Source organism: Perognathus longimembris, chromosome 4, assembly GCF_023159225.1.
Source record: "Perognathus longimembris pacificus isolate PPM17 chromosome 4, ASM2315922v1, whole genome shotgun sequence".
Taxonomy (NCBI): Eukaryota; Metazoa; Chordata; class Mammalia; order Rodentia; family Heteromyidae; genus Perognathus; species Perognathus longimembris.
In genome coordinates, this window is record NC_063164.1 from 84,198,643 (window position 1) to 84,223,494 (window position 24,852).

At 37.0% G+C, this 24,852-nt stretch overlaps 1 protein-coding gene across 3 annotated transcripts in view; it reads right to left on the reverse strand.

Annotated features, from left to right (window-relative positions):
• Positions 1-24,852, reverse strand: part of Rab3gap1 (RAB3 GTPase activating protein catalytic subunit 1) — a 93,990-nt gene that overhangs the window by 36,258 nt on the left and 32,880 nt on the right. For all 3 annotated transcript variants that reach the window (XR_007210806.1, XM_048345578.1, XM_048345579.1), the window contains 4 exons: positions 18,118-18,237; positions 16,315-16,480; positions 7,078-7,177; positions 156-237 (listed from right to left, as the gene is read on the reverse strand). Coding sequence is in view for 2 of the 3 variants with exons in the window: in XM_048345578.1 (XP_048201535.1) it covers positions 156-237; positions 7,078-7,177; positions 16,315-16,480; positions 18,118-18,237 (468 nt within the window). In the remaining variant the exon portion in view is untranslated. The remainder of the gene's footprint in view (positions 1-155; positions 238-7,077; positions 7,178-16,314; positions 16,481-18,117; positions 18,238-24,852) is intronic.

A 24,852-nucleotide genomic window follows, 5' to 3' on the forward strand; every position in this document is an offset into this window, starting at 1 on the left:
CAGACAGTTTTATATGAAAAGTTTAAAGAAAGCAAGGTGTAGTTCTCTATTTCCACTACCACATTAATTCCAATAACATACAGGTATTTGAAGTATGATAATGTTGCAATCAATATAAATTTATAAAAGTAAAATAAACAGATTGAAATTCTCACCTAATTGGATCTTCACAGGCACCAAATGGTAACTTGCCAAACTCCAGACCTCCAACTTCACCTCCTACGAGGGCATCTATATCTGAACAAAAGAAATCTTTTTTTCATTATTTGACAAAAGTAGAGAAGGATCTAACCTAGTTAAGTCATTTGAAAAACTATAGCTTAAAAGTGCCTTGTACACAGTATGTATAATTAAGACAGCAAGTTAGAGCACATTATGGCACATTCAGTCAAGTATTAAAGACTTGCCCTGTGAGCAAAAACACAAAAAGATCCAGTTTCCTATTATTCAGTGTTTCTCTACAACCCGACTTACCCTTCAGAAATATTTCTTGCAAGAAATAATCAAGAAAATATTATTCCCATTTTTGTATTTTCTAAGGCTAATATAACCTAAAAATGAATATTATCTAAGCATTAAAAATTTATTCATCAACCTACATTCACCAGTTTTGCTGTCAATAATTTCTGAATAACAAACTAGCACATTTGTCATCATTTATAAATAATTAGTATATAAATTTAAACTACAGGAAAGACATTACTTTTCAATATGAAGTCTATGATAATAGAGACTTTGTGTGTGTGCTAGCTAGTCCTAGGGCCTAAACATAGGGCCTAAGCACTGTCCCTGAGCTTTTGTGTTCAGGCTAGTGCTCTACCACTTCAGCCACCACTCTACTTTTGGCTTTTTGCTAGTTAATTGGAGATAAGCCTGGACTGGCTTTGAACTGTGATCAGATCTCAACTTCTTGAGGAAGATTACCAGCAGAGCCACCAGTTATTGGATGAAGCTAAATTTTTAGAATAAAGCAGTCTCCTTCTTAGGAGGGAATTTAAAATAATTTCTCTCTGAAATAATATAGATAGTAGTTACAAATTATTATCTAATAATACTTAAAGTTATAATCATTGCCCTGATTTGCTTAAATCACCGTAGGCAATTATTTCCCTTAACTAAATTACTAAAATTAGTCATTAAGTGTGGCTCAATTATTTAGCAAATATATTCCAGTTATATTTCTGCTAACTAAAGAATGCTTCAAGCCGGATGCTGGTGGCTTATACCTGTAATCGTAGCTACTCAGGAAGCTGAGATCTGAGGATCACACTTCAAAGCCATCCCAAGCAGCAAAGTCTGTAAGACTCTCATGTACAATTAGCCACCAGAAAACTGGAAGTGAAGCTGTAAGCAACAGCCTTCCGCAAAAGAGCTCAGAGACAGTGCCCGGACTCTGGGCTCAAGCCCCATGATCAACCAAAAAGAAAGGTAATACAATAACAAAGAGCACAATGACTGGCTTTACTGTGAGATATGAGTTTTTCAAGAGCTTCAAATCTTACATTACGCAGTTTTATAAATTACTGAATTATTATCAAGATATAACTGTACAAAACTGTTAACTCAAAAGTTGAAACACAGCCAGGCACCAGATTCAGAGTTCAAACCCCAGGACTGGGGGAAAAAAACAAGAAGTTGAAATACACTATAGAATGGAAAGAACCAAGAACTGGAGTTTCAAAAAGCTCAATATATAGGGGCTGGGGATATGGCCTAGTGGCAAGAGTGCTTGCCTTGTATACATGAGGCCCTGGGTTCGATTCCCTAGCACCACATATATGGAAAACGGCCAGAAGGGGTGCTGTGGCTCAGGTGGCAGAGTGCTAGCCTTGAGCAAAAAGAAGCCAGGGACAGTGCTCAGGCCCTAAGTTCAAGGCCCAGGACTGGCAAAAAAAAAAAAAAAAAAAAAAAAAAAAAGCTCACTATAGACCTACCCTATGACCCAGCCATACCACTCCTAGGCATCTATCCTAAACAACAGGTCCCAAGATATCAAAAAAAAATCTGTACTTCCATGTTTATCACAGCACAATTGACAATAGCCAAAATATGAAAACAACCCAGATGCCCCTCCACAGATGAATGGACCCCAAAAATATGATACCTATATACAATGGAATACTACATAGCGATTAGGAATGGTGAAATATTGTTATTCGCAGGGAAGTGGTCAAAACTCGAACAAATAATGTTGAGCGAGACAAGCCTAGAACACAGAAAACAAAGGGGCATGATCTCCCTGATATATGACTGTTAAGAAAGGGAGACGGAGAGACAGTAGAGACCAGGTCTGTGAAACCAAAAACTGCTTGTCAAATGGTATTTCCCACAGGATTGGGGCAGCAACCCAACAGTATGTAACTAAAACCAAACTACTACTCAACATATAAAGATCAAAAATTGACCTCTCAGTGGAATAAAATAGCTCAAAAGCTATGTATGTACGTTCATATAAGTCTACTGTCGACATATTGTCTAATATCGACATTACATTTAAAGCCCTAGGCGAATTTTCTTGGGCTTGGCCACGTGGCTACTGTAGATGTTCTTGATACATTGTATATTGTATATATGTCTACCTGACCTAGAGAAGGGAAAGAAAAACAGGGCGTAAGATATCACAAGAAATGTACACACTGCCCTACTATGTAACTGTACCCTTTTTGCACAATACCTTGTCAAAAAAATTTGTGTTCAATTAATAAATAAATTAAATTAAAATAAAAAAAACATATACAGTAGCCACGTGGCCTATGCCAAAGGAAATTCACCTAGGACTTTAAATGTAACGTCAACAAGAGTTTGCTTTTCCTTGTCTTATATGAACATAAATACATAGCTTTTGAGCTATTGTGATCCACTGAGAGGTCTATTTTTGGCCTTTATATGTTGAGTAGTTGTTTGGTTTTAGTTACATAATGTAGGGTAGCTGACCCAAACCTGTGGGAAATACCATTTGACAAGAAGTTTTTGGTTTCGCAGACCTGGTCTCTACTGTCTCCCCCTAGCCCCACCTTAACAGTCATATATCAAGGAGATCATGCCTCTTTGTTTTCTGTGTTCTAGGCTTGTCTCGCTCAACATTATTTGTTCAAGTTCTGACCATTTCCCTGCGAATAACAATATTTCACCATTTCTAATTGCTATGTAGTATTCCATTGTGTATAGGTACCGTATTTTTTGGATCCATTCATCTGTGGAGGGGCATCTGGGTTGTTTCCATATTTTGGCTATTGTGAATTGTGCAGTGATAAACATGGAAGTGCAGATGTCTTTTTGATATCTTGGGACCTGTTGTTCAGGATAGATGCCTAGGAGTGGTATGGCTGGGTCATAGGGTAGGTCTATGTTGAGCTTTCTGAGGAACCTCCGTACTGTTCTCCAAAGTGGTTGTACTAATTTGCACTTCCACCAACAGTGGAGAAGGGCTCCTCTTTCCTCACCCCCCCTCCAGCATTTGTTGTTGCCTGAGTTCAGAGTATAGGCCATTCTAACTGGAGTGAGGTGGTATCTCAGGGTTGTTTTTATTTGCATTTCCTTTACTACCAGGGATGTTGAACATTTCCTCATGTTTCTTTGCCATTTTTATCTCTTCTCTTGTGAAGTCTCTCTTTAGCTCCTTTGCCCATTTCCTAATTGGTTTACTGGGCTTGGAGGGGCTTAGTTTTTTGAGTTCTCTGTAGATGACGGATATTAGGCCTTTGCCTGTTACTGTGCTGGTAAAGATCCTTTCCCATATGGTTGGCTCTCTTTCTAGTTTGGTGGCTATGTCCTTAGCTGTGCAGAAACTTTTTAATTTGTAGTAGTCCCATTTGTCGAGAGTCTCCTCTATCTGTTGTGCCGCTGGGACTCTGGTCAGGAAGTTCCTTCCTGTGCCTGTAAGTTCTAGCGTCTTTCCTACTCTGTCCTTCAGTAGTTTCAAGATTCAGGTCTGATGTTGAGGTCCTTGATCCATTTTGAGTTGATCTTGGTGCATGGTGATAGGCTAGGGTCTACTTTGAGTTTTCTGCATATGGCTGCCCAGTTTTCCCAGCACTAGTAGTTGAAGAGGCTCTTTTTTCCATTGTATGTCTTTAGCTCCTTTGTCGAATATCAGCTGACTGTAAGAATGCAGCTTTATTTCTGGGTCTTCTATTCTATTCCATTAGTCTTCAGGTCTGTTTTTATACCAATACCAGGCTGTTTTTGTTATGACGACTCTATAATAGAGCTTGAAGTCTAATATTGTGATAGCTCCTTGCACTGCTTTTTTTGCCTAGAATTACTTTGGCTACTCTAGGTCTTTTGCTGTACCATATGAATTTATGGGTTGCTTTCTCTATTTCAGTGAAGAATGTAGCTGGGTTCTTGATGGGGATTGCATTGAATTTGTATAACAATTTGGGCAATATGGCCATTTTCACTATATTGATTCTGCCTACCCATGAGCATGGGAGGTCTTTCCATCTCCTTGTGTCTTCTTTGATTTCCCTTTTTAGACTTTTATCTCATTAAATAGGTCCTTCACATCTTTAGTTAGGTTGATCCCTAGGTAATTTATTCTTTTTTTTTAGCTACTGTAAATGGTATTATTTCCATAATTACCTTTTCTGCTTGTACATTGCTGGTGTACAGAAAGCTGCTGACTTTTGTGGATTGATTTTGCATTTTCTTTTTTTTTTTTCTTTTTTATTGCCAGTCCTGGGCCTTGGACTCAGGGCCTGAGCATTGTCCCTGGCTTCTTTTTGCTCAAGGCTAGCACTCTGCCACTTGAGCCACAGCACCACTTCTGGCCGTTTTCTGTATTTGTGGTGTTGGGGAATTGAACCCAGGGCTTCATGTATACGAGTCAAGCACTCTTGCCACTAGGCTATGTTCCCAGCCCTGTGTATTGATTTTGTATCCTGCTACTTTGCCAAAATGGTTTATTAGGTATAGGAGTTTGGGGACTGAGTTTTTTGGGTCCGTCAGATATAAGATCATGTCATCTGCGAATAGGGATAGCTTGATTTCTTCTTTGTCAATGTGGATACCTTTGATGTCCTCCTCTTGCCTTATTGCTATGGCTAGGGATTCCAAAACTATGTTGAAAATAAGTGGGGAGAGTAGGCATCCTTGTCTTGTTCCTGAGTTTAGGGGAAATGATTTTAGTTTCTCCCCATTTAATACGATATTAGCAGTTGGTCGGTTGTGTATGGCTTTTATTGTTTTAAGGAATGTTCCATCTATTCCTGTTCTCTCCAGAGCTTTTAATAAGTATGGATGTTGTATTTTGTCAAAGGCTTTTTGGGCATCAACTGAGATAACAATGTGATTCTTGATTTTAGTTCTGCTGATGTGGTGACTTACATTAATTGACTTACGAATGTTGAACCATCCTTTTGTCTGTAGGATGAAGCCTACTTGGTCATGATGTATAATTTTATTAATCAGTTTCTGGATCCTGCTAGCTAATATTTTGTTGAGGAGCTTTGCATCTGTGTTCATTAGTGATATTGGTCTGTAGTTCTCTTTTTTTGTTGGGTCTTTGCCTGGTTTGGGGATGAGTATAATACTAGCTTCATAGAATGAGTTTGGGATTTCTCCCTCTGTTTCTATTTCACAGAAGAGTTTGAGGAGTATTGGTATTAGCTCCTCACTAAAGGTTTTATAGAATTCATTGGTCAAACCATCTGGGCCTGGGCTTTTCTTTGTTGGGAGGCTCTTGATTACCCCCTGTATCTCGCTGTAAATTACTGGTTTATTTAGTTGATTTCTTCTTGATTTAGTTTGGGCAGTTTATACTTCTCTAAGAATTGATCCATTTCTGTAAAATTATTGTTTTTTACTGAATAGAGGTTCTGGAAATAGTTCCTTATGATTGTGTGAATATCGTGTGTATTTGTTGTAATTTTTCCAGTGGAGTCCCTGATTTTACGGATATGAGTCTCTTCTTTTTTTTGTAAGTATTGCGAGGGTTCTGTCAATTTTATTTATTTTCTCAAAGAACCAGCTTTTAATTTTATGTATTTGTTGAATGGTCTTTCTATTTTCAATCAAATTTCTCTCTTCTTTAATCTTTGTGATCTCTCTCCTCCTAGTCATTTTAGATTCAATCATTTCTTGTTTCTCCAGATGTTTTAGTTTCATCGTGAGGTTATTCACCTGCTCTGCTTCCATTCTTTTAATGTGAATGCTGAGGGCAATGATCCTGCCCCTCAGTAATGCCTTAGCTGTATCCCATAGGTTTCTTTGTGACGTATTTAAGTTGAACTTTTTTTTAAACTTATGTAATATCCGGTTGAAATTTGTGTCACTGGCACAATCTAGCATATTACAACAACAAATGATTCTTGAGTGAATTAACTGATCAGTAACTACAGGCAACATTTTCATAAAATGTATGTTAAATGTCCTATAGTTTTTTTCCCACACATCTGTGGGGATACATACCTTTTTTTCTGCTTTCTTTTCAAAATCTTTCTATAAGGTTTTCTGCATGTCTATTCTCAGCTTGAAGGTGAATTCTTTTATACTCTAAAAAGCATTTATTTTAATAATTCACTATCTCATAATTTATATCACATGATTTTTCGCAGCAGGGAATGCTTTATAAATACTAGCTTTTAGGGGCTGGGGATATGGCCTAGTGGCAAGAGTGCTTGCCTTGTATACATGAGGCTCTGGGTTCAATTCCCCAGCACCACATATACAGAAAACGGCCAGAAGTGGCGCTGTGGCTCAAGTGGCAGAGTGCTAGCCTTGAGCAAAAAAAAAAAAAGAAGAAGAAGAAGAAGAAGAAGCCAGGGACAGTACTCAGGCCCTGAGTCCAAGCCCCAGGACTGGCCAAAAAGGAAAAAAAAAAAATCTGAAATAAATACTAGCTTTTAAAGACATGATGCCAATTATGAAAAATGTCTCTAGAAAAACTACAAAACTTATAAGAGAAAAATTATAAAGGCAATATAATCAGCAATACTGTATTTAAAACAAATTACAAATATTTTTTATGTATGTAAAACACTTGAAACACTGTTAAGTAATTTTAACTACTCAATGTATTTGTTTTCCTTTCCACCTGTATTCAGTAAGTTAAATGTAAGTTCTAAATGTTCTTACCTGGAGGTTGCTGAGGCCAGAAGTACTGTTGCCAATCCTGGAGCACATAGGTAAATCGAATAGCAATACTAACTGGAGGCAATGGCGTTAAAGGACATCCCTAGGAAATATATAAAAGACAATACCATGTAAATGCTGGTAACCTTCTTCTAATAAATTCAACACCAAAATTCCAAACTTAGGGAATAAAAACTACTCTTATGAAATCTAGATTTTTATTTTATAATGTTAAGACCAGAGTATGCTTAGTCTAGCCATACAGACAAGTCACCTAAAGTTATTAAAGCCAAAAATACAGAATTTTAGAAATCAAGAACCTATCATAAGGAACAATACTGGCAACAGTTAGAGTTGGTTTTAAAAAATGGAAACGTACACTCTCCAAAAAAAAAAAAAAATAGCTGGTCATGCATTTGTATGTAGAAAAGATTTCTAAAAGTTCTGCATACTGCTGTCATAATTTTTAATAAACAGTTTGTATAGCTAAAATAGTGGTTACAAAATTTAAAAATTCAGCTTTAAGCTGGGCATGGTGGTGTGTACCTATAATCTCAGTCACTCTTCTATGTTACTCAATTGTAGTTTGACATTTGTCTACCTATTTTGAAAGGACTATTTTGATCTGTGAACTTAGATTTTGGCTTTTACTACTTGTGCTTTAAAATAAGCAAAAGTTCCTAGTTTATCACATCCTTTGTGAATCAGTTGAAATTTTAAACTCACTCTTTTGACATAAAACTTCTCTCAAAATTGTTTTGAGGTCTCAGCGAGATTATCTTTCTATTAAGGCTGAGATTCCCTTCAAAGCACAAAACAAACACAATGTTAATTAACCGATAGCCTTTTTTGAAGTACTTTGTTATATAGTTTAGGCTGGCTATATATTGAATTTTCTTGATTTAGCCTCCTAAACTGGGATTATAGGTGTGTGCCACCACATCCAACTAATAAGCCCTGTATTGGGCTCTATCAGTTAACATTGTCTAGACTTGCATTTAAATCTACACTAAAATCTTTTCAGGCATGTACTAAATAAATGTGAATTTTTTGTGTAAAGGCAAATTTTATGCCTTAGTTCTTGCCTTAAAAGAACTAGAGATTTATTTTCAAAACGTGATTTGAGAAGTGGACTTAAATAGACTTGGTTTGAGTTTGTTTTTTATTTCCAGTCTTGGGGCTTGACCTCAGGGCTTAGGTACTGTCCCTGAGCTTCTTTTGCTCAAGGCTAGCAGTCTACTATTTGAGTCACAGTGCCACTTCTGGCCTTTTCTGTTTATGTAGTACTGAGGAATTGAACTCAGGGCTTAATGCATGCTAGGCAAGGAGTCTACCACTAAGCCAACTTCCCAGCCCTGGATATTTTGAACTTTTGTTTTATGTAAATCTACATAATGTACAGTACGTTTCTACTGTATCTGTGAAAACTACTTGTTTATGTACATGCCCAATGGTATTTATTTTCACTAGTAATATACTTTGTTCATAAAGATTTAGCTCTTAGCCAGGTGCCAGTGGCACATGCCTATAATCCTAGCTACTCATGCTAGATTGGACTGAAAAGTTCCCATGAGACTCTTATCTCCAATTAGCCACCAGAAAACCACAAGTGGCACTGTGGCTCAAAATGGTAGATTGCTAGGGCTAGCCTTGAACAAAAGAGCTCAGGGACAGTGCACAGGCTCTGAATTCAAGCCCCAGGATCAACCCCCCCCCCCAAAAAAAAAACAAAAAACAAAAAATGAGCTCCTAGAAAATCTTCCTTTTGAGGGTACTTTTGCCGTATGTAGTTACTTTAAACAAGGACTTAAATCTTCTGCCATATTCCTAAATATGTGATAACTCTCTCTCATCAGTCAACTCCTTTTTTAAATGTAAGTATTTGTAGTTATTTCAGTTTCCTTAAAATTCATGACTTTCTAATCTGCTCATTTGGGTATTGGTCTCTCTTAGAAATACATTTTTGTATGCTTTGTGGCTTTTGTACTAGAGCTTTATTTAAAATTTTTAACTTTCTTTCCTATCATCCTCTTCACACATGAAATAGTTCAGAAACATGTCTAAAATTGTTACTGGAGCTCTTGCTCTGTGATGATATTAGGGATACTGTTTATCTAGTCTTAGAAGGGGAGGGTGTTGACTCATGGTGCAAGTGACAGTTCTTTCTTTTTATACAGTAACTCCTCCCCAGGCCTGTGTACCAAGTAGAAGTACCCTGCTCCAGTGTCTGACAAGCAGCAAAGTCTGAAATGCCCTTACTCTGGCTCCTTCCATTTAATGCAGTCTATCCTAGGTTGCTGCTATCCTCTTTCACACACCTGCAGCTCAGCAAGCATGAGCCCCATGTATCTTTATATCTATGTCATATGGGACCCTAGTTATATCTTTTCAGGTACGTTTATTTTATCTACATTGTTTTGTGACTAGAGCAAATGTTGTTAAGTGACCTTCCAATGTGTTCTAGACAATTTGTGCCATGTTATGGGTAAACATATGTAGTATGTATGTATGTATATAGATCCTGAGCTATCAAAAAACTTAACCTTGGGCTGGGGATATGGCCTAGTGGCAAGAGCGCTTGCCTTGTATACTTGAAGCCCTGGGTTCGATTCCCCAGCACCACATATACAGAAAATGGCCAGAAGTGATGCTGTGACTCAAGTGGCAGAGTGCTAGCCTTGAGCAAAAAGAAGCCTGGGACAGTGCTCAGGCCCTGAGTCCAAGGCCCATGACTGGCCAAAAAAAAAAAAAATCTTAACCTTGGTGAGGCACTGGTAGCTCATGCCTATAATCCTTCCTACTACTCAGGAGGCTGAGATCTGAGGAGCACAGTTCTAAGCCAGCCCAGACAGGAAAGGCTGTGAGACTCTTATTTCTAAAAAACTACTCAGAAAAGGCTAAAAGTAAACGGGCTGGGGATATGGCCTAGTGGCAAGAGAGCTTGCCTCATATACAGGAGGCCCTGGGTTCGATTCCCCAGCACCACATATACAGAAAACGGCCAGAAGTGGCGCTGTGGCTCAAGTGGCAGAGTGCTAGCCTTGAGCAAAAAGAAGCCAGGGACAGTACTCAGGCCCTGAGTCCAAGGCCCAGGACTGGCCAAAAAAAAAAAAAAAAAAAAAAGGCTAAAAGTAGTGCTGTGGCTCAAGTGATAGAGCAACAACCTTGAGCAAAAGGAGCTCACAGACAGTACCCTGGAGGAGAGTTCAAGTCCCAGACTGGCAAACAAAAAGAGCAAAACAAAACCACAATTAAAAAAAAAATCTTAACCTTGCTTACTTAGGACACAACAGCCTAAAATTGAACTTATTTTGAGAATCAACTACTTTATATTGTCACTTTGGAATGAATGTATAGTTAATACAAGTTACCAGTGACATTTATATATGGTGTTGCTAAGCTTAATGTCACTTTTTTCTCCAATACTCAAAGTAAATTTAGTCTCTAGACCAGCACCATCAGCAACACCTGGTAGCCTGATATGGGCAACAGTACTGAATATGCACTTTTATAAGTTTCCTACATTATTCCTTCACTCATTTAAGTACTATTTTGCATGATGTGGAATAAGCATTAAGAGAATCTGAGATCATGGGCTGTTTAGTTAGAAGTATTAATTTCTGTGATTTTTGGTGAGCTTGAGATAAATTTAGTTCTTTTGTTAATTGATTCACTAACCTATTTTGCATGACCTATTTTGTTTGGTGGTCTTTGTCTAAAATTCTGGCTAAATATTCAGAACCGTTTTTTGTTTTTTTTTACATTCACTTAAATAAGAAATACCAATTCTCCAAAGCTATACTACACTTAAAATACTTCCACCTTTATTTTAAAAGTTCAGTTTTTTTTCTTACATTCAGTACATGAAATGAATAGTAAACAATTTTATTGTATTATAAAATTACACTCTAGGCATTCACACACTGAGACCAAAGGAGGATATGCCTAGAGGAGAACACAAAGGCCCAGTGCCACTGATCATATAAAATAATATTTATCAAAACAAACTCCAGGAAGTGGATACAAGGTTTATTCTTTTGGTGTTTTTTTTTTGTTTACTTATTGTCTTGTTTATTCATTTATCTGTCTTTGGGAGGGTCAAGGGAACACTGATATGAAGGAACAAAGGGTGAAAAATGAAGTAGTGGTACTCACTAGACACTGTTGAAAATGAACTATACAACTTGTGGTTGGTGAAGGGAGGGAGAAACTGAGAGAGAGAGAGAGCGAGGGAAGGGGTAACACCATCCCAAAAGAAATATTCTCCTTACTGAACTTATGTATTGTAACCCCTCTGTAACCCTCTCTATGTCACCTTTATAATAAAAATTTAAAAGTATATTGTGAAAGAAAGCAGTTTTATTTTGTTATTTTCTCACTGTTAGTGTTTTTAAAAGCTTTCTCTTTGTGAGAAAGAGTTTCATTGTGTTGCCTAGACTGGCATTGAACCCCTAGACTCAAATTCTTCCATATTAAAATAAATCTCAAAATAATATACAGAATAAATTAACTGGTATTACTTGTAGGTATAACTCCAAGGAGAGAGCCATAGAGAAAAAAAAAAAAAACACTAATACTCAGGATGCATGGAGTTCAGTATTGTACTGAGAATGATTTGTTTTTCCAGTAACACGAATAAGGTTCTGCTAAAGACATGCCTCCTTTCAACAAATTTCAAAATTTTCAAATTACCACATAAATCAAACAATTACATTTACCTTGATTTGTGGCAAAATATTCTTTTTGGAAGGTGTATTTCCACAAAATTAGGGGCAAAAGAAATATCCAGCAGATCACACAATGACTTAAACACAACTAATGACTACATTGTACTGACTGAACTCTGCATAAACTCTGCATATGAGCTGTATAATGCTCACATAAGAATTTAAAATTTGTTTTTAAATTTTTTTATTTTTAAGGCCATATTGGGCAAAATAAATCCCTGAGTAAGGCAGGTTTTCTGTATTAACACATTTCAGAGCCTATAACACTTTTTAAAATTACATATTTAGATGGAATGCTCTAAAATATGTTTCCATGATTTTTTTTAAAGTTGTGATAACCATAAGAAATTAACAGCATTTATTTTAAGGAGAAAGGAGAGTTAAAGCAACATTTTGCTTAAGTTTTCTAGCCTGGTATATCATTGGCAATATGCATTACTTTGCAAAATGGCAAATGGATTTATCTGAATGGTGAAAATCCTACCACTCTACTGTTTAGTAATTTTATACTGAAACCATTATACCTTTTATTTTTGCAATGATGGGGATAGAATTCAGAGTGTTGTGTGTGCTAGGCAAGTTTTCTCTACCACTAGGCTATATATGGCCCCGGATTTTCTGATTAAGTTCTAGCTTTAAATATCTGTTTGTACATATTCAATAGAATTATTACAGAGAATTTCCCCAATCTCAGAAGGGAAACCTCACCCAAATAACAGGAGCACATGAAACATCTCCAGACACATCATAGTCAAGGCCTCATATCTTAACAACAAGAAACATATCCTGAATGCAGTCAAAACAAAGAAAGAACTATACTACAACGGAAAAAAGATCGAAATCATGGCAGACCTCTCCACACAAACTTACAATACACAAAGAGCCTGGAAGAACACCACCCAAGTCCTGAAGGCCAACAACTTCCAACCCAGACTTAGATACCCAGCAAAATTAGAATTTACTTTCGAGGGAGAAACCAAAACCTTCCACAGCAAAGAAAAATTAAAGGAATATAGAAACAAAAAGCCAGCCCTACAGAGAATTCTAAGAATGTCACCCAACAGAAAGGACCTCCAGACAGAAACAGACAAAAACTCCAATAGGCAGAACCAAGTAGGAAGAACATCTCAATAAACACAAGAAAGAAAGGAAAGAAGCAAAACACAGCTTAACAGGAAAATGGAAGGGAAAAAACCCCACCTATCCATAGTAACTGTAAACATTAATGGACCGAACTCTCCAATAAACAGGAAAAGACTTGCAGAGTGCATCCACAAACAACACATATCTATCTATTGTCTTCAAGAGACCCATCTTACAGGACAAGAACAGGCCCCGAATGAAAGGATGGAGTAAGATCTTCCAAGCAAACACACCTACCAAAATGGCAGGGTAGCCATCCTGATTTCAGACAAGCTAGACTTCTCATTAAAATCAGTTCAAAAAGACAAAGAAGGACACTACATATAAATACAGGGAAGAATCCAGGAAGAAGACATCACAGACATCACGGTGATAAACTTATACTCACCGAACAAAAGAAGCCCTAAATATGTCAAACAAATTCTTTCAGAACTACAGAACAAGACGGACACAAATACAATCATAGTGGGAAATTTTAATACTCCATTCTCTCCAAGAGACAGATCCAACACACAAAGGATTAGCAAGGGAGCCGAAGTCCTAAGTAACACCATATCCCACATGGATCTGACAGATCTGTACAGAGTATTTCACCCTACCGAGACTCAATACACATTCTTCTCAGCAGCCCATAGAACATACTACAAAATAGATAATATCATAGTCCACACAAAGAACCTCAGAAAATACAAGAGTATTAACATTATCCCATGCATTCTATCTGATCACAGTGGAATCAAAGTTAGCCTCAATAACAAGGGATACTGCAGAAACTACACAAAAACTTGGAGGCTAAATTCCTCACTACTAACATTTGGGTCACAGAGAAAATTAAGGATAAAATTAACGAGTTCATAAACCACAATGACAATGAAAATACATCACAAAGAAACCTATGGGATACAGCAAAGGCAGTGCTGAGGGGCAAGATCATTGCCTTGAGAGCACACATTAAAAGAACGAATCAGATCAAGGTGAATAACCTCATGATGCAGTTAAAACGACTGAAAAAAAAAACAAGAAAAAATTGAATCTAAAACGACTAGGAGGAGAGAGATAATAAAGATTAAAGAAGAGATAAATCTGATTAAGAATAGAAAGACCATCCAACAAATAAATAAAATTAAAAGCTGGTTCTTTGAGAAAATAAGTAAAATTGACAGATCCTTTGCAAGAGTTATAAAAAATCAGACTCATATCTGTAAGATCAGGGACTCGACTGGAAAAATTACAACAAATACACAGGATATTCAAACAATTATAAGGAACTATTTCCAGAACCTTTACTCACTAAAGAACGAAACTTTTACAGATCAATTCTTAGAGAAGCATAAACTGCCCAAACTGAATCAAGAAGAAATAAATCAATTAGATAAACCAATAACCTACAACGAGATAAAGGAAGTAATCAAGAGCCTTCCAAGGAAGAAAAGCCCGGGCCTGGATGGATTCACCAATGAATTCTATAAAACCTTCAGTGAGGAGCTAATACCAAAACTCCTCAAACTCCTCTGTGAAATAGAAACACAGGGAGAAATCCCAAACTCATTTTATGAAGTTAATATCATACTCATCCCAAAACCAGGCAAAGACCCAACAAAAAAAGAGAATTACACACCAATATCACTAATGAACACAGATGCAAAGCTCCTCAACGAAATATTAGCTCACAGGATCCAGAAACGGGCTGGGAATATGGCCTAGTGGCAAGAGTACATAAAGCCCTGGGTTAGATTCCCCAGCACCACATATATATATGTGTGTGTGTGTATATATATATATAAAACAGCCAGAAGTGGCGCTGTGGCTCCAGAGGTAGAGTGCTGCCTTGAGCAAAAAGAAGCCAGGGACAGTGCTAAGGCCCTGAGCCCAAGGTCCAGGACTGGCCAAAACAAAAAAGGATCCAGAAACTGATCAAGAAAATTATACATCACGATCAAGTAGGCTTTATCCCACAGATGCAAAGTTGGTTCAAAAGCCTAGAACACAGAGAACAAAAAGACGCATGGTCTCCTTGATATATGACTGTTGCAGGGGGCGGGAAACAGTAGAGACCAGGTCTGCAAAATAACAAACTTCTTTTCAAATGGTATTTCCACATGTTTGGGTCCGTACAATGAGCATCCTTATGACTGTCACCAAGCTCATCCATTATTAATTGCATATGCACTGCCATATGTGTGTGTGTGTGTGTGTGTGTGTGTGTGTGTGTGTGTGTGTAATATTTTGCCAAATCTTTTAAAAATAAGTTGTAGGTGGCTCATCTCTAACTATTTCATCTGGCACTTAAGAGCAAGGATGCTATCCTATACAACCATATTTCAGCTATCACATTGAAGAAGTTTAACACTTATACTATTGCCCAATATTCATTTTATATGAAAACTGTCCAATTATCTCAAATTGGGTCCTTAATAGCTAGTTTGTTTTGACCTAGTATCCAATGGAAATCATGCACTGCATTCATATCATGTAGCATTAATCTCCTTGAATGTAAACAGCTTCCAGTCTTTGTCTATTATGATAGTAACATTTTGGAAACATTTTATTTTGTAAAATAGGGTTGATCTTGGAAGTATATAATTGCTTCCCTATGTTTTATATAAACATTTTGAAAAAAGGTACATAAATAATAGTATTATATCAGGACACATATGGTATGTTTGTTTTTTTGTTTTAATTAATTTTTAACTGATAACATAAAAATACAAGTTTTATTATTTGAATATCAATTTATTAAGTCTGATCGCTATGTGACATAGTATTAAGGTTAATGCTCAATTTTTCTCCAAAAGCAACATAGGCACTCATCCATATCCATCATAACATTTTTTACAGAACACCAAAAATTCATTCAGCACATCCCATTTAGTCCCAAAGCTCTTAATCATAGGATATAACATAGAACAAGAAATAGAACAATTCAGTAATGTCAACTGAACAAAAAAAAAAATAGTTCAGTTGCTAATTAGGATAGTTTTCTTCTAATTATTATTTTGGCATCCTTGTTACTCAAGCACTGTACCTTTTGAGTCAGTTCCCCAGCCCTTTCTGCTGTAGTTAATTTTCAGATAAGGTCTCACTCCATAATCTTCCTACCTATGCCTTCTGCATAAGTAAGACTGTAAGAGTAAACAACCATATCCAGCCTTTTGGTGACATAAAATCTCCCTAGCTTTTTGCTCATATGGGCCTTGAATTGCCATCCATCCAGTCTCCACTTCCAAGTAACTAGGATGACAGGAATGTACCACCACATCAAGCCCTTAATAATCACTAGTATAGAAAAATGTTTCTTTATTCTCCAATTAGCAAAATGCCACTTTTATATGCATCCCAAGTAAGATTGACAATATTATCAGCAACTCACAATCTTTGATTTGAAGATATCCAGCAGACCTGATAAGTGTGTGTACTGATTTGGCACTTTTCGAAGATGAACCATCTCAAAATCAGTTCGGACACCAGGACCCTGACATTCTCCCACATACATTCTTCGCCATTTGTGATGAATTTGCACAAACAATGGTACCTGACTTCAGGAAACGATTCAAAAGGAACAGAGCGAAAGTTCAGTAAATACTGAATAACCTAAAACCTCAAAACATTCTTATTTAAAATTTCAAATATTTTAAAACACTAAATAAGGGATACTTTAAAGGTACATTCTTATTTGTAAAAAATTTTTTTGAGAAAGTGTATCATATTATTCTTTACAAGTTCAGGATAAACTTGATTTATAAATATGAAACAGCACAAAACCAACTTTGTGCTGAAATAACAGTTACCATTTCAAGGTAAAAGTGGCCCTTACTATTAGGACATTTCCATATTTGGAAATTAGCCTACTCACCACAATCTGTAACCTCAAATCAATATGAATAGTACATCCAGCCATTTGCAGAAATGTACGAAGCAGCAACATTTTGAATAGCTGTCTTTCTGTTTCAATTATCAGACTATAAAAAGTGTCCTTTTCATGATCTACCAAGGTTTATTTACTTATTTTTCTAATTTCTGTGCCTTTTGTTTGGTGATTTCATTCAAAGTGGTTTCCAAGTATAGTTCTAAAGGTAATCTTCCTAAGGGCAAGACTGTAGATCTTTTCTAGATAAAAGACATGTATTACATAAACTTCATTCAGGAATAAGGCATAGTGCTATTGATTGAGTTCAATCCTATTGAATCAACAATGGGTATAATGAAACAGATACACACATAAAATAAGACCATATATTAATTGATTGACCAAAGTGTTGTTCCTAGATGCTCACAGGAACCTAAGTTTATTTCTCATAGGCTCAATGGTTAGAATTTGATAATTCACTGTTTATGGTAACTTTATAGAATTCAACTACCTCAAATAAAGAATAAGCTGTACAAATACACTCCTAGGTTAAATCATGTTACATTAGCAAATATTCTAACTATTTCTTTTATTTAAAAATGTTTAAATTATTTACTTAGGGTATACAAAAGGTATTTATTCTAATACATTAGATTTTTCCTAATAAATTTAATTTACATTAATCCCTTCATTTATACAATATGTAATTAAATAGAACTCAAAATAGCAAATTTCATCATAATAAATATTCATTTAAGAGCAGAGACTAAAAGTACTTAAAAGTAACTTTTTGAAGCTTTTTCAAAAATATCTAAAATTTCTTGTTTTAAAAACTAGATTTTGGGCTGGGGAGATAGCCTAGTGGCAAGAGTGCCTGCCTCGGAAACACGAGGCCCTAGGTTCGATTCCCCAGCACCACATATACAGAAAACGGCCAGAAGTGGCGCTGTGGCTCAAGTGGCAGAGTGCTAGCCTTGAGCGGAAAGAAGCCAGGGACAGTGCTCAGGCCCTGAGTCCAAGGCCCAGGACTGGCCAAAAAAAAAAAAAAAAAACTAGATTTTGTCATACAATTTGATAAAGTAAAATTTTAAAATAAACCACAAAAAGTCTTCATTTAAAATATCATTGAATATTTCAATGATTTCCTTTATAGATCTTCAGAGAGATTTTATTACCCTTATATCACAAATTCTAGTATAATATCCAAGTATACATATTAAGTTCCTCATTATAACAAAAACCTAATATTCAATAATCACACTTCATACGTTATCATTAAAAATAGTGTTCAGCTTACTGTCTAGACTTATCAAGATGTGTACCTACCAGCCAGTGTTTCCCAGGGCAATAGAAACAGAACTTAGAAGAAGGTTGCACTTCGATTCACTGAGAACTGCATCACAATGTGCAGCAGGAGCAATCACCACAAACTCACGCAGGCCATACCTTAAACAAAGAATGACTGCGTTAAATGCAAACTAAAAGGCATTGTTTGGGGAAAAAAAATTCCCCTAGAAGAATGTAAATCAAAGTTGCACTAAGGATATGTCTCCTACCCTCCATGCCAACTGCCAACAACCACTTAAAATTTCTTGTTTCTTTCCCTTTCTCACTCTTTTCTCTCCAAGTGCTGGGAATGGAACCCAGGGTCTCATGCATGCTCCACTCCAGCCCCAAAAATCTTCTTTAACAAGATTCTACTTCTCCTCTATTCTTTACAAACTAGAAGCAGAGATCATGAAAAGACCATACCATATTTACCTTAAAAGTTAAATTTATAACAACAAAAAAAGCAAACACTTAAATCTTTCTCTAAATAACTGACAATATTGTGTCCATGGGGTAGGAAAATAAAGTGTGATAAATTAACTAAATGGCAGGAACATAATGATCAGCCTTAATGTACATAGGCTATCTAAAAATGAAAACATGTTTATTGAATATGGTAACAAAAGACATCTCATATTCTTTTATGCAATAACATTAAATAAGAGTGACAAAATGATCAGAAAACAGCTTATTCTTGCAATCATATCCACATTAATGAAAACCTTTCCCAATTAGTTGCCAAGTCATTTAAAACCACAAATCTGCTTCCAAACATTAAAAATGTTGTAAGATCAAGTTGATTGTTTTTGCCTACCATTTCCTAGTCACTTCTCCATTTTAAAAACAATTCTTTTCTTTTTTTGGCAGTCCTTGGGGCTTGTACTCAGGGCCTTGGCACTGTCCCTGAGCTTTTGCTCAAGGCTAGCACTCTACAACTTGAGCCACAGCACCACTTCCGGCTTTTTCTGTTTATGTGGTACTGAGGAATCGAACCCAGGGCTCATGCATGCTAGGTAAGCACTCTATTACTAAACTATGTTCCCAGCCTTTAAAAGTAAAAAAAAATAATAATTTATGGTAAGTATGTTTGCTTAGTTTAATAAGCTCTGGATATACAGTTATAAATGCCTATTTTAATATATACCTCTTTCCCCCACCAACCTATCACTGAATAGCCAAATCCAATTTTTTGAAAATTTTTTCTCAAACTATCAGCCCCATTAGACAGCCTTTCTTCTCTGAATATTAGCCTTTTTCTTCTTATGATATTTAACTTGCCAACATAAATCATAGATTTACTTTCCTTACTAGTACCTTCCTATACTTCCATCAAGTCAACAAATACTAGTTAGGATGTAAGACAGAGAATACGAGAGGGAGGCAGAAAAGAAAGGAATAAAAAAAATTAAATGAGCAACCAGATTTTAAAACAAAGGATTTGAACAGATGACCCACAAAGTATATATACAAATGGCACATAAATACATGAAAAGATGTTCAACATTAGTAATAACTAGAGGAATGTCATAAAAGATGTTATGAAATACTACTTCACATCCAATTAGGATGACTTTGTTTGTTTGTTTGTTTGCCAGTCCTGGGGCTTGAACACAGGGTCCAGGCACTGTCCTTGAGCAGTTTTTGCTCAAGGCTTGCATTCAACCACTTGAGCCACAGCGCCACTTCCAAGCTTTTTGTTTATGTGGAACCAAGGAATTGAACCCAGGGCTTTGTGCATGCTAGGCAAGCACTTTACCACTAAGCCAAACTCCCAGCCCCTAGGATGGCTATTTTAAGAAATGAAAGTAAAGCTGCATGCCAGTGGCTTACGCTTGTAATCCTTAGCTACTCAGGAGGCTAAGGTCTGATGATCACAGTTCAAAGACAGCCTGAGCCTCATATCTGCAGTTAACCACCCCAAAATAAGCCAGAAGTAGAGCAGTGGCTCAAGTGGTAGAGTGATAGCCTTGAGCAAAAGAAGCGCAGGGATAGTGCCAAAGGACCTGAGATCAAGCCCCCCCAAGACCAGCGTGCACACACAAACACACCCCAAAACAAAGTAAGCAAGGACAGAGAGAAACTGGAACTCAAGCTTCACTGGTGGGAACAGAAAATGATACAGGTACTGTGGAAAACTGTATGGCAGTTCTTTAAAAAATTAAACAAGATTGAGGGTGGGAATCAGAGAGGGAAAATGGGGGAGAACAAGAGAAAGGATAACAATGACAAAGAAGTATTATTCTCATAACCTGACTTATGGAGTTGTCACCTCTCTGTAAAACTACTTAAAAATAATATTTAAAAATAATTAAATATGACTTTCTGCTTATCTACTCCAAAGAACTAAAAACCTACACTGCTACATTCACAGCATCATTAACATGGAACCAGAACAAAGAAACAACACAAATGCCTACCAAACTAATACTCATTAACCTTCAAATAGAATGGAAGGTTGACACATAGCATTGCATTACATGAATAACCATATTACACGGACATTAGACTTTCTCTCATGGATAGAAAGTAAAACAGTGGCTACTAGAGAAGTGGTAGGAGAGAAAGTTATTGCTTAATGAAAAGATGTGATAGTTGCACACAAACATGAACGTACTCAGTATCACTGAACTGCATAGCTGAAAATGGTTAAAATGTTACACCATACAAAATAAAACATAAAAAACAAAGAAAATGAATGTAAATTTTTACAGAATAAGAAGCCTAAATGACTAGTCTATTAAAAGTTTTTTGAAAGTGGAAGGTCCTGGAAAAAATAATGTAAAGTGAAGTAAGTCCAGTCCGGAGAGGTAACGATTACATATTTTCTATCATGTAGAAGCTATAATTATATAAATAAGTAATTTTGGAGATAGTGCAAGTGTTTACAAATGTATTGACTGAAATATGGTAAATTCAAGGGAGAACACAAACAATGTAATACTTTAGAAAGGTGAACTCAAAACTAAACAAAATAAACACCAGGAAACCAGTGCTTGAAGAGACTAGGGAAAGATCACGGGGAAGTGGGAAAAGACAAATGAAGGGAGGCAGGAAATTAAGCATAATTTCAACACATATTCTACAAATTTAAGAAAAGTGAGAGAAGGGAGGAGTTGAGAGGGAGCGGTAAGAATGTTCAAAGGGGTGACACTGACCAAGATGCATTGTATTGTATTTATAAACTGCTTTGCTGAATGGCAACTCCTTTGTACAACTACTTAAAAATAATTTTTTAAAATAGATGCTAAGCTCAGTAGTTATTAGGGAAATAAAAATGTAAAACACACATAAGCTCTAGTGCTTTTTAGAGTAATGAAATATGTCATGGGTGGCAATATAGATTTAGACGGGAAAGGAAAATATATATCAGTATTTAAAATTCAAAGTCCTCTGGGGCTGGGGATATAGCCTAGTGGCAAGAGTGCCTGCCTCGGATACACGAGGCCCTAGGTTCGATTCCCCAGCACCACATATACAGAAAACGGCCAGAAGCGGCGCTGTGGCTCAAGTGGCAGAGTGCTAGCCTTGAGCGGGAAGAAGCCAGGGACAGTGCTCGGTCCCTGAGTCCAAGGCCCAGGACTGGCCAAAAAAAAAAAAAAAAAAAATTCAAAGTCCTCTAATCTCTTTATATCTGTATTACAAAAGGATTTACACAGGGCTGGGGATATGGCCTAGTGCCAAGAGTGCTTGCCTCGTGTACATGAGGCCCTGGGTTCGATTCCCCAGCACCACATATACAGAAAATGGCCAGAAGTGGCGCTGTGGCTCAAGTGGCAGAGTGCTAGCCTTGAGCAAAAAGAAGCCAGGGACAGTGCTCAGGCACTGAGTCCAAGCCCCAGGACTGGCAAATTAAAAAAAAATAATAAAGGGATTTACACAAACACAAACAATATGTACAATGATTTCATTATAATTGTAAAAAAGTAGAAACTAAGCCAGGTGCTAGAAGCTCATGCCTGTAATCTTAGCTACTCAGGAGGCTGAGATCTGAGGATAGTGATTTGAAGCCAGCCAAGGCAGAAAAGTCCCTATGAAACTCTTTATTTTCAATTATCCTTGCTCAAAAGCTGGAAGTGATGCTGTGGATTGGTAGAGTGCTCAGAGGTTCAGGGACAGCACCCAGGCCCAGAATTCAAAACCCACAATGGGAAGGTAGATAACCAGACAGACAGGAAGGAGGCGGGGTGGGGGGTGGGGAGGAAAGGGGCGGGGCAGGGCGGGAAGGGCTGGGACAGGACAAGACAGGACTCGACAGGACAGGGCAGGAGGAAAGAAGAAATAACAAGTACAAAAAAGGTCTGGAGGCTCTGCTCAGTGATAGGGCATCTGCCTAGCAAGTACAAGGCTCTGAGTTCAAAGCCCAGAACCAAAAACAAAACAAAACAAAAAACTAAAGACCTTAAAGAGACATATAGATGGCAAATAAGCATATAAAAAGGATGTTCCACATCATACATCATCATGAAAATACAAACAACAAGACCAGATTACTTGCAAAGTGGTATAAACATAGACAAAACAACCTATCAGAATAGCCCAAATCCAAAACTCCTATAATATCAGTGTTTTTTTGCTTTTTGAAGGTTATAAATTCTATGTGCAGAACATTTATCTTGCCTGGCTCCTCCTGGCTCTTCTCATATCTGAGCCCTAGTGTTAACCCTGCCCCATCCTCCCCCACCCAAACCTCAGTGAGGATATGAAACAACAAGAAAATCATACAGCCACTCCAAAAGATAGTTTGGCAGTTTCTTTAATAACTAAACATATTCTTACCCTATGATCCAGCCATTACTTTCCTTGGTGTTTACCCAAACAAGAAGAAAGCTAATGTTCATACACAAATCTCAAAGGTTTTGCTGGTTAGAAATTTCTTCCACCAAACCTGGGACAGTAGCTTATACCTGTAATCTTAATTAAAGAGGCTGAAAATGAGAAAATCATGATTAAAGACCAGCCTGAACAGAAAAATTTTCATAACTGCTTCTAAACTAGTTTCTAGCTGGTGCAATGGCATGAGCCTGTCATCTCAAGATGTGTGGGAACCTTAGCCTGTGTCTGGGAAGATCAGTTCCAGGCTTGTCCAGCCAGAAGAGTGAAACTCAGTCTCACTTTGTGCCTGTCACCCCAGTAACAACCTACCAGCCACCATAACTGGAAATAGTAGATCATGAAAGAAGTAAAAATGGGTAGCAGAAGAGTTCCTAGAAGATCTCTGCCTATGCCCAAAAAACATGTGAACATTGATTAGTCTTTCTCTTCCATTATTCCTGTTAAGACCTCAAATTCTTGGCATTGAGAAGCTGATTTGAGATCAAATCTCCCTCTTCTTGACTTGTAAGCCATTTGATAGAAGACTTTCTATTTAATCCCCCACACTCATCTTGTAGACACTGGTTTTTTCAAAAATGAGCTTCCATGCCACAATCTGGTAACACTTCAAATACTACAATTTTATAACCTTCCCCCATGTATTACTTTAGAAAAGAAAACATATTCAGAGCTTCTTCAAATAGTATAAACAAGCAATGCATAAAATGTATCACTAAAAATAAGGGTGATAATGAAAAAACTATTTTTTTGCCAAGTTAAATACCTAGCACTTATAAAATACATGGGAAGTTGGAGGTCTTTAATAAACAACTCCTTTAAAAAATTTTTTCTTGGGCTGGGAATATGGCCTAGTGGCAAGAGTGCTTGCCTCCTACACATAAAGCTCTCGGTTTGATTCCCCAGCACCACATATATGGAAAATGGCCAGAAGGGGCGCTGTGGCTCAGGTGGCAGAGTGCTAGCCTTGAGCGTGAAGAAGCCAGGGACAGTGCTCAGGCCCTGAGTCCAAAGCCCAGGACTGGCCAAAAAAAAAAAAAATTTTTCTTGAGAAGTTCTTTAGATATTATAATATGAAGCTTTAATTTATAAAAATCTCCTCAGGCTAGTTCTGATTTTTAAAAAAACTAACAATTTTACACAGTGTAGTTCTATTTCTTCCCCTTAACACAATATTGTTATAACATGTTATATAGCTGGATGCTGGTGGCTCATGCCTGTAATCCTAGCTACTCAGGAGGCTGAGATCTGAGAATCACAGTTCCAAATCAGCCCCAGCAGAAAAGTCCCAGTGAGACTCATCTCCAATTAACTATTCAAAAACTAGAAGTAGAACTGTGGCTCAAAGTGATAGAGCCTTAAGACTTGAGCAAAAGAGCTCAGTGACAATGCTAGGCCTTGAGTCCAAGCCCAACAACCAGCAACAAAAACAAAAGTTACATGTCATAAGCCCCCAAATACAATGTCATCATTGTTGTTTAAACATTATGTGGTTATTTTTAATTAAGAGAATATCTTTTATATTTACTGGAGTATTCACAATGTTCTTTCTTCTTGTGAATACAAGTTATCATGTTTCTTTGGGATGTTCTTTAAGGCAAGCCAGCCTGGAATGAATTCTCCCACTTTGTTTATATGACATTTCATTTTTTCTTTTTTAAAGATAGCTTCCCTGGTTTTGAATTCTTGGTTTTCAACACTTTGAGTAAATACATAATTGCAATAACCTCCAGTCTTCATTGTAATGAGAAGTCAAGACAGTAGTACTACTGTCCTATGTGATGAGTCATATTGTTGCTTTCAAGATTTTTTAAGTATCTGGGATTCAGCAGGGATGATGCTGTGTTTGGGTGTGGTTTTTCTTTGTGTTTTTAGTAATTGGAATATGTTGAGATATCTGGA